At 33.7% G+C, this 10,142-nt stretch overlaps 2 protein-coding genes across 2 annotated transcripts; one reads left to right on the top strand and one right to left on the bottom strand.

Annotated features, from left to right (window-relative positions):
• The first annotated feature begins 646 nt into the window (after positions 1 to 646).
• LOC107032350 (cycloartenol-C-24-methyltransferase-like) lies at positions 647 to 5,538 on the top strand. The gene is made up of 14 exons (XM_015233946.2): positions 647 to 840; positions 941 to 1,023; positions 1,933 to 1,999; positions 2,576 to 2,649; positions 2,754 to 2,838; positions 2,981 to 3,036; positions 3,354 to 3,408; positions 3,542 to 3,589; positions 3,670 to 3,753; positions 3,848 to 3,964; positions 4,044 to 4,127; positions 4,371 to 4,496; positions 4,630 to 4,727; positions 5,239 to 5,538. Exons 2-14 carry the CDS (start codon positions 941 to 943, stop codon positions 5,306 to 5,308), a joined length of 1,047 nt encoding a protein of 348 aa, XP_015089432.1. The 5' UTR covers positions 647 to 840; the 3' UTR covers positions 5,309 to 5,538.
• Positions 5,539 to 6,692: 1,154 nt separating this feature from the next.
• On the bottom strand, positions 6,693 to 8,998 carry LOC107002121. The gene is made up of 7 exons (XM_027912173.1): positions 8,910 to 8,998; positions 8,516 to 8,729; positions 8,135 to 8,149; positions 7,549 to 7,919; positions 7,101 to 7,180; positions 6,952 to 7,013; positions 6,693 to 6,716 (listed from the first exon to the last, which is right to left on the bottom strand). Exons 1-7 carry the CDS (start codon positions 8,996 to 8,998, stop codon positions 6,693 to 6,695), a joined length of 855 nt encoding a protein of 284 aa, XP_027767974.1.
• Between the last annotated feature and the right edge of the window lie 1,144 nt (positions 8,999 to 10,142).

The raw sequence follows: 10,142 nt of genomic DNA, 5'->3' as shown, positions 1-10,142 counted from the left end.
AAATTTATGTATTAATATCCACATTTGGTTTGAGTGTTATATAATTATTCAATTTCACGGAAATTTTATGCCAATAAAATAGTTTTTTAAAGGTTTTATTTAAAATTTCAGAGCATCTCATCTAAAAGATTTGATTCGAGTGTTATAAAATTATTTAATTTCACGGAAATTTTATGTCCAATAAAATAGTTTTTTTTAAGGTTATATTTGAAATTTCAGACCATCTCATCTAAAAAAATTAACTTTTTTTTTCAAGTATCAAACACGTGAGAATTCTTTTTTGATTTGGGTGGTGATGTAATTCGATTTCAGGATCTGATTTTTTTTCATTGATCAAACACGTGGAAATTCTATTTTGATTTGGGTGGTGATATAATTCAATTTCAGGATCTAATTTTTTTTCATGGACCAAACACGTGGAAATTCTTTTTTGATTTGAGTGGCAGCGAGATTTGATATCACGATCTTTGCTTGCTCTGATATCGTGTTCGAAATATTTAATCATTTCATCGCTTAAATATCAGAAAGAATACACTTTTATTATTTAATTATAAATTTTATGATAAAATTATAAAACTACTCCACCTTTAGTAAGATATCTCAAAGTTCGAATTTGCATATGGAGCAAATCTAGTCGGAAGAATTACCTTCCAATGGACTTTATACTGTCTAAAAATTTAATCTGTTCTCGATGCGGGCTTCAAAACCCCATGTCGAAATACGAAAAAAAAAAGAAGACAAAACACCTCGTGCTTATATATCGAGCCTGCCACCAAGTTCCGGAGGTCTTCATAATTTCAACTGCCGTCCAAATTCTTCTTATCTACGGCTAGTATACTTGTAATATGCTTTCTTTGTGCTAATTATTACTCTTGCTTTTGATTTTTGGGTGACAGTTTTGTATGTAATTTGTGAAAAATGGATTCTTTTTCTTTTTCAGATGTCAAAATCTGGAACATTGGATCTGGCTTCTGGGGTTGGTGGCAAAATAGAGAAGAAGGAAGTACTTTCAGCTGTTGAAAAGTAAATTTCTTTACTCTCATCATTTTAACCATACTTTTTATTTACTTCAAATTTAATATCAGTTTTGTTTGTGAAACTGCATTTATGTCATCATACATCTTGTTCACAAGTGTACATTTGCTTTGCTTAGATAAGATGCTTATTGTTGCATATCCTCTTCTTTTTTTTTTTTCAATATTTGTTAGTAAATGATATACATATCCTCCAACAGTTGGGGTGGAGTGAGCACTCCATCATCCTTAACCACAGGTCTCGGGTTAGAGTCGTCTTTGTTAGAGAATAATTTACCCTCAACGTGGGACTTTTCGGCAAATCCAAATTTAATCGGGCTCCAATACCCACATTGGACACCGGGAGGGGAACAGAAAAAAACAGGTCCTTAAACTTGACCATTATTCCGTCCAACTTTGGTGTTCATGAATAAACATTTGAATTTGTATATAGTTAGAAAAAATAAACACAGATGTCCTACATTGGTCTTAAACATCATACTGGGAAAGAGACGTAGAATATACCAAAATATCTTTTGAACTTGTGGCCTTAAATATGTCGCTGAAAAGTTGAAATTAAAGAGTTATAAAAAAATATTTTTAAAATGAACTGAAAAGGAAATTAAGACAAACAATTTGAAATAGAGGGAGTAGTATTTAAAGTTTAAGTTGAAAACAATGTATTTAAAAATTAAAGTTATGTTTGGATATACATTTAGCTTAAAAGAAGTTGAAATTTAGAGCCTGAAAGAGATTTTTCACTTGAAAAACTGGTTAAATTTAAAGAAATCGTCTTGAATTATTTTTTTTTTCAAAAAATAAATCCCATGTCTACCCAAACAATGTTTATTTTTTTCATTTTAATAGGCTTATGTGATTCCATTTTGCTCATGTAATAATGGGTTATAAATTACTTTAGGTATGAAAAATATCATGCTTGTGATGGAGAAGCGGAGGAAGAGAGGAAAGCTAACTACATTGATATGGTAAGATTTGACAAAGATATAATCGAACAGTTAAAAGAGCTAACACGCAGAGGTTGAGCCAAAGTTTTTACTAAGGGGATTTAAAACGCAAGTATATCACATCTTAGATTTGAACATACGACCTAAAGCAAATTTTGAACCTCCTTAATAGGTATACTAGAATCTTTTCTTGTGTCAAGATTATTCAACGATTCATATATCTACAACAAAATGAATTGATGTTGTTAGCCCACTTACGCTTTATAATTTTCGGATGAAGGGAATTCAATTGAACCCCCTCGTGTCCAACTAACTAGGTAGTGAGTGATCTACCTTCGCCCATTGTCGGTGGGATTCTGAGATGCTATTGATAGTTTAGGCCTAAGTTGCTCGGACACTCTGAATATGTTGCTGCACCTGTGTCAGATCCTCAAAATTGCACTACTTCAGTAGGATTTGACACACACCTGATGACATTTTTGAAGAGTCCGAGCAACATAGGTTTAGGCATGTCTATTCTCTTTGTGGCTTTTATATAGGACTTTAATAATCCTAAAATTCAATAGTTAATTCACAACATGTGTTCTTTGTTTACAGGTTAACAAATATTATGATCTAGCAACAAGCTTTTATGAGTATGGTTGGGGTGAATCTTTCCATTTTGCTCCTCGGTAGGTACTTTGTTCTCTTCTTTTCGAATGGCGCTTATGGTCAGAAGCCCATAATAATCAGCAAAAGTGATCAAGCAATTATCGTAGTTTCTTTCTTATAACAGATGGAAAGGGGAATCACTTCGAGAAAGTATCAAACGTCATGAACACTTTCTTGCTCTGCAATTAGGGGTAAAGCATGGACAAAAGGTGCATTTCGTTGTTTATTTTGAGTATTATGGATTTCTTTTTGTTCTGTTATTCTTTCTCCTTTTAATTTTTTTTTCAAGTTGGTCATTCAGCTCTTGTTAAACAAGTTTAATATGATGAAAATTTCTTGTTTTGTTGACAGATTTTGGATGTTGGATGTGGAATTGGTGGTCCCTTAAGAGAAATTGCCAGATTTAGGTAAAGCCGTAAAGATCAGCTCTGTATTTGGGATGGCTATTAGAATAGTGTAAAACATGTGTGTTTGTCTGAAAGTTTAGCCGTACATTTTTTGCTCAGAATGTTTATATAGTCCTGCTTCCTAGCCACGTACTGCAGGGAAGTCTCTAGCTAGTAAGGAAGAATACTCCTCCATCTTAATTACTTACCATCAAGGCTAAAACAGATCTACACTGCACAGTTGCTCTAAAATCACTATCATTTTAGTCTTCTTAACTGCTGTATGAGTTTTTTCATTTCCAGACAGATATCTGATATTTATTATTTACCTTTTATAGTGATGCATATGTTACTGGAATCAACAACAATGAATATCAAGTAACACGAGGAAAAGTAAGTACTTTATGTATGTGCATATGACCGTTTACTTCAGCTTTACTCTTTTTTGGTGTATGTGTGGTAATCTTAGGGATGTTAGTTGTGTTTGAACTAAATTTCAATTTATTACATTGGTTGTTTTTTGCAGGAACTAAACCGTATCGGCGGAATTGACAACACCTGCAATTATGTGAAGGTAATGTGACTCTTCTTAAATTTTATCCTACTATCAAAAGAGTAGGGTTTTTCTCATTGCGTGCTTTGTAGAATATGTAGGCAGACTTCATGAGTATGCCATTTGCGGATGACAGTTTTGATGGAATTTTTGCCATAGAAGCTACATGTCATGCCCCAAACGTGGTACGGGCTTGCAGAATACTTACTGGCACTTTCAGAATACTTGAATTTTAGAATCTATAACTGATCATTTTCACAATGCTTTGCGGATGACTAGTTTGATTGCTACAAGGAAATATTCCGAGTTTTGAAGCCAGGCCAATGTTTTGCTAATTATGAATGGTGTATCACCGATTTCTTTGATCCTAATAATTCAAATCATCGGAGAATCAAGGTATCAAATCCTTTTTGACTCAAATGTCTTATTCTCTTCACTTTTTCTGCTAACAACAATCTTAGTTCCTACAAAACAGCGTGAGGTAGAACTTGGTAATGGACTTCCTGATATCAGATCAATGGGCGAATGCATTGAAGCTCTGAAACATGCTGGTTTTGAGGTGAGCTGTGTATCATGTATCTTGTGAACCTCCGTACTTTGAAAAATCCTTATTATTTTACTCTGTGATCGTAAGTAGCACGTATGATCAAGTTTTAAAATCATAGTATATAAATATAAGCGTTGCTTCTACTCATTTCCTAGAAACTTCTTAATATATCCCACTTATACAAGACTTTGTTCTTCCCTATAGGATCTCCCAATAACATTTTCTTCTTTTTTGTATTTCCATTTCATGCAAAAGATTATTTGGGACAAGGATATCGCTATCGACTCTCCTCTCCCTTGGTACTTGCCTCTGGATAAAAGTCATTTCTCCTTAAGTAATGTCCGTGTGACAGCATTTGGACGCTTTTTCACCAGAAACATGGTAAGCTGACATGTCTTCAACTATATGAATGTTGTTTTCCAATTATCATTCCTTATCTGAAGTATCAATCTGTTTTATTATTTAATGTAATGATGTCAAATTACTGAATTTGCCTGGATTTCATCCTGCTTAGGTAAAAATATTAGAGCGAGTTGGCCTCGCCCCCGAGGGAAGCCAAAAGGTTCAAGCCATGTTGGAGCAAGCTGCAGATGCACTTGTTGAAGGTGGAAAGTAAGTAAGACCTGTTTGGTTCTTTGTCTCTGCCTTTCTGTTCTTTATTAACTAGTAAAGAAAGTTGAACAACCTAAAAATACCATCTACTTAACGGACAGACTGATCGATGGTAGGACAACTAAACTTCTATGAAGACCTAAAATAAGTGTGTCCAAGAGAACGAAAAAAATAAGGTAGAGGGCCTCAGGGAAAAACGCTTTTGAAGTAACACAGCTAATGAGCAATTCTTTGACATGCAATGACTTGTTTCTTCTTGTCTAGTCTAAAAATCTGGCCAATACCCTCAACATTCCATCTCGTTACTGAAGCTTAATTATGTTAAAGTATTACTTATATCCAAACAAAGCTAAATGATAGCCAACTTGGTGCAGCTTTTGACAGCGAACTGTAATGAAATCATTAAGCTTTGTTAACAATAAACTATAAACTAGTTCCATTATGCAAATACTTTCTTCTATAAAAGTTTTGCGACCGATAGTAACTCCTTTCCACAATTTGGACGATGCAGGGAAGGCATTTTCACTCCAATGTATTTCTTCTTGGCGAGGAAACCTGCTGCGATTGATCCATTAACCTAATTCCTCCTCAATCAACTACAGGTTAAGGATGTATTTTGAGCATCTCTGACATTTAAATATGCTCCGCCCCCACCCTCACCCCCACCCCTCCCTCCTCGATCGAGGCAGATTATGTACATTTTTCCTTTTTTGGCTTTGAGAATCTGAGCTGATTTTGACTTTCTTAAATAAGAAAATGTTGAGTTCCACGAGTGTATGGATGAAAATAAAGAATGTCATGTGTTAGCTTATTTTCTCCTGGAAGTAGAAGTTATTGACTAGACGAGAATCTTATCCTAATCAGTGGAAGGGTTCTTTTTCCTATTAAGCACAAATTTTGCAAATTATGAGACAAGCATATTTACTCTTGCAAATACAATATGCACCAACATTTATCCTTAAGATACATACTTCACACGTATATTTACACATCAAAATGAATGTTGTTCCTTAATATCATGAATCAGTGTGAAGAATGATCACTTAAGTTGAACTATCAGCAAGCATCAATGCTCTTACAGGCGAAGAAAGAACCAAATGCACTTAATATCAATGGATCCTTTATCATTAGGGACGATTTATAATACGGAAAACCAAAAGAAATTAGTATCGAAAATGACTAATCTTACCTCATTAGGATCGATAAGGTAAGGCCTAGCCCCTCTTGCTTGTACTTAATCACGTTGAGGTTTTTATCTTATCATTAATAAAAGGCCGCTAGACGTCCTGTCTAGTGGTATAAATTTGCTTAGAAAAAAAAGAAGCTATGAATGCCCTTGTAGGCAAGCACAAGAATAATAAATACACTAGAGACAACAAACTCATGGACAATGAATATAAACTGCCAAATGTTTGCTATGATAATCGACCAACATTATCACCAATTAAAGTGACAGGTTTGGCAAAAAAACTTGACGATTGCGAAAGGAACGGCACTCAAATCTCATATATAGCTAAAGTAAAAACCACTCAGTGGCCATAGAAAGCAAGATTTCTTGGTTCACTTGCGTACATAGATTCTGACCAATTGGATGGCCAAATGGTCCTAGATAACAAAATATTATGCATCTATTTTAGAATGGTAAAGACAATAAATCCATTACCAAAGATAATACCAGCTTTTCAAACATATCAAAGATTCATTTCTCTGACATTACCAAAGTGCAAGAGACACAAAGCAACTTCACATTTGGCATAGAGAAGTTTGGATAACAATGAGCATACCTGGTCAGAATCAGGGGAGGCGTCTTGTAAATATTAATCATTAGAGTGGTTTTGTATCAAATTGTCTACTCCAGATGAATAAGTAACTTGATTCACACCTATTTCAGAGTTGTCTGCTTGTTATCTGCAGCAAAAAAAAAAATATATATATATATGTATGAAAAGAAACTGAAAATTTTGCTCAAACAATTGGAGAGAGATTTGCCTTCATATAAAGAAAAGTAAACTTGCAGATACATGTTTACTTTTTTGCAATGGTTCTATATACAATGGATAAACTCTACTGAAAAGGAAAAAGATAAGAAGTAGCAACTGAAGAGTCAAGTTAATACTTCCTCCCCTTCTCATTTTATAACGCGGTGTCTTAAGATATTGATTGAATTTGATGAATTCCTCCCTAGTTATGTAGAGTAACACTATTAGTGAAGAAATTTACGTACTTTGAGACATCTTAAAATAAAATCATATAAATTGAGCCAGAGGAGGACCACGTGGTACAAATCTACAACCAAAAGAAAAAGAACTACAAAGAGTATTTCCAGTTTAGACTTATAATTAGATAAAATAAAAATTAATGCATCATGCTTACTTGCTAAATTAACCACGTAAGTATAGGGATCTGAGGAACCCCCTGCTCCTGATCTCTTTACCTTTCCTTGCCTCAGCAACCTGCATTTTTTTAATCCTTCATAACTCTAACATGAACAACAGGTTATAACCATTATTCCCTCCATTCTTCGAATTGTTTGATACAATCCCGTTAATTATAATAATACTCCTTCTATCTCAATTTATGTAGCATAGATGGAATTTCGATAGCCAATCATTTTTTTTTGGGTCTTTCAAATATTTTAAGTTGTTAAGTATTGTAATATATAGTACTTTTTAGGTAGTGTCCAAATATATAAATTTTATTTAAAAAAACTTAGAACTTCTATATCTGAATTCAAGTCAAAGTTTAGAAGTTTGAATCTCGAATTTGAAATTTGGTATTTAATCAAACACTAAAAGAAACATATGGAGAGAGAGGAGCTCACATTCTTAAGGCTTTGCTAGTGTCAGGGCTATTGCCTATCAGCTGGCGAATCCTAATTTCAGAAATGGAACCATGAGACAACACCCTCAAGATGGCTTCCGCTCGGCGGCGCAGGTAAGGTGGTGCTTTCGGGTTCAACTCCTTCGTCAACTGACTGTTTCTCTTCCCGCGAATTACTCTATCAGCCGCGAGACTTTGCGCGCTGGTAATGCCACTGTCAGTGGACACACAAGATGAAGATGAGGCTGAAGCCGAAACCATAGTGGACCTACAAAACGTTGTCTGAGAAGTGCTAGCCTTGGATGGCTTGCCTGAGCTCATTTGCAGGCAATCGGAAATGAAGAAGCTCTTTGATCGTCGCTGTCTAACAACCTGCAAAAGTTTCCAATGTAAATCTGAAATGCAACTATCTGATAGTTAGTATTTCCGAGGAGAGACTGTTTCACTTTTTAAACGTTCCAATTCAGAAAGTAAAATAGACTTGGAGAAAAATGAATCACAATAAGCATCAAATTTTCTCAAATTCTAGAACTCAGAAACAGAGAAATGAAATTCAAAATTCTAAGCATAAAGCAATCAAAACATACCTGAAATGCTACAATCTAATGCAACGAAAATTAATTCAAGTATATCATCATATGAATATTTACAAAAACCATACCTGATAACGAATTCAAATCTACCAGATCATTTTCTCGGAGATTGCAACAGGATGCACCAAACTTTCCACCAAAGTATTTCAGTAGTTTTTATTATGAGTTATAGCGTTCCTTTCCGTTACTATTCTTTGTAATAACTCCTATTATTCCATATTGAAATACATAGAGATTCTCAAAAAAAAAAAAAAAAAGCATTACACTATTTTTCAAATGTGCTTCAATTTTAAGAATATGCAAACTAGCAACGGAGGAGTTCAACAAAAACAAAAGCACAATAGCAGCGAAAAACTGAAGATATGAAATCATTACCTTAAGCTTCACTATCTGATCATGAAACGCGGCAATCATCTTCATGCGACGAGATTGTGATCTAGCCTCCGTGAACGAGCAATTAACAGAGGTCAAAATCGAGGAAGCTGAGGATTTGCTTTTTGAATTTGAATCCGAATCCGAATCCGAATCCATAACTGAATTCGAATTACTCAGAGCTACCTTGTGTGAAATCTCAATTATACTATTACTTCTGAAATTCAGAACACAAGCTGATCAGTGATCAACAACTGAAAATGCATTAAAATTTTCTTACTCGAGAGATTGAAGGAACAACGGCGTGATTATATTCCAATTTCTTATACTCTGTAACTGAAAATGCAAATGAAAAATAAGAATCGAATTGTTTGTTTCGAGTTCGAATTCGTCTTACTTTGGAAGAGGAGATGGAGATATGGCTGAGAGAAGGAGAAGAGCAGAAGCAACTTCACGTTCACAATTACTGGGAAATGCTTCTACCATTGTTCCTTCTAGAGAACTTTGATTTGTTTTTCTCTGTTTTTGAAAATGGCGCGATGATATGGGAATATTTGAATTTTTGTCTAAAGCTTTTCGGATCAATAAATCTGGGCTTTGCGGTTCGGGTATTCGGATCCAGAATGATTAATTTGGCCTTGGCCCAATAGTCACTCTATACGTCCATGGGTTAGGCTGATTTACGCGAATGTCCCTTTACTAGATATAAAAATAACACTACACACACATTTAAGATGTTAAATATCAAGTTATAAACAAACTTTTCAATATTAAACTACTTATATAGCATATTATTATCAAGTTATAGCATATTAAGAAATATTATATTATTATCATTAATTTTTTAAAATAATAATTAACTTATTTTAATAATTCAATTACCATATTTAAACCAATGTAGTTAATTACACTTATTATTTTAAGTTACCTTTTTTAAACAAAACTCTTAATTAAAGTTATTTAAATTAAATATTATTTAGTTACCTTTTTTAAGATAACTACAAAATTATAGGGTTTTTATCAAAATTTAAAAAATTACAGTTTTAAAACTGTAAAACAATATCTAAAAAAATAATAATTTATATTACCCAAAATTTTTGTTCTTCCCCATTTATTTTCAAAATCATTACAATCGCACGCCTCTCAAAACCTTTCAACATTTTCACACGCTTTCACCATCTTAGCACGCCTAATTCCTCTCTCAAAATTCCATCTCTCTTAACACTATTCTTCAAGAATTCTCAAATAGTTCCATTCAAATCTTAATTTTTAGCACTCAAATCTTTAAATCTTGCAATAAACAAACCGTACAATGTCTAAAAGAAGCAACGAAACCCCAAGAAAAAGTAGAAGATTGAATGAAGAAGCAAGTTCAGACGATTTTCATGCTCCATCTTTCAAAATTTTATCACAAACACAAAATCCAAAGGAAAATGAGAAGAAGAGAAAAGGGAAAGAAAAGAAAAGAGAAGATGAATCCGAGAAAACGACTAAAGAAAGAGGAAAGAAAAGGAAAGGAAAAGAAATCAAGGAATCAACTGAGTCTGAATCTGATTTTGTGGAAGAGTTGATAAAATCAAAATCCAAAAAACCAAGAGCAGAAGAAGAAGAAACTGATAAACCCAAAAAA

This window comes from Solanum pennellii, chromosome 10 (assembly GCF_001406875.1).
Source record: "Solanum pennellii chromosome 10, SPENNV200".
Taxonomy (NCBI): domain Eukaryota; kingdom Viridiplantae; phylum Streptophyta; class Magnoliopsida; order Solanales; family Solanaceae; genus Solanum; species Solanum pennellii.
Note: the sequence above shows the minus strand (reverse complement) of the source record. Positions and strands in the feature narration are given on the sequence as shown.

Coding starts and splice junctions, on each gene's coding strand:
- LOC107032350 (XM_015233946.2), top strand. CDS start 941: ATGTCAAAATCTGGAACATTGGATCTGGCTTCTGGGGTTGGTGGCAAA. Junction 3,965..4,043: donor CAAATCATCGGAGAATCAAG/GTATCAAATCCT, acceptor CCTACAAAACAG/CGTGAGGTAGAACTTGGTAA. Junction 4,128..4,370: donor TGAAACATGCTGGTTTTGAG/GTGAGCTGTGTA, acceptor TTCATGCAAAAG/ATTATTTGGGACAAGGATAT.
- LOC107002121 (XM_027912173.1), bottom strand. CDS start 8,998: ATGGTAGAAGCATTTCCCAGTAATTGTGAACGTGAAGTTGCTTCTGCT. Junction 8,730..8,909: donor TCTCCATCTCCTCTTCCAAA/GTAAGACGAATT, acceptor TCTGAATTTCAG/AAGTAATAGTATAATTGAGA. Junction 7,181..7,548: donor ACTAGCAAAGCCTTAAGAAT/GTGAGCTCCTCT, acceptor AAAAAAATGCAG/GTTGCTGAGGCAAGGAAAGG.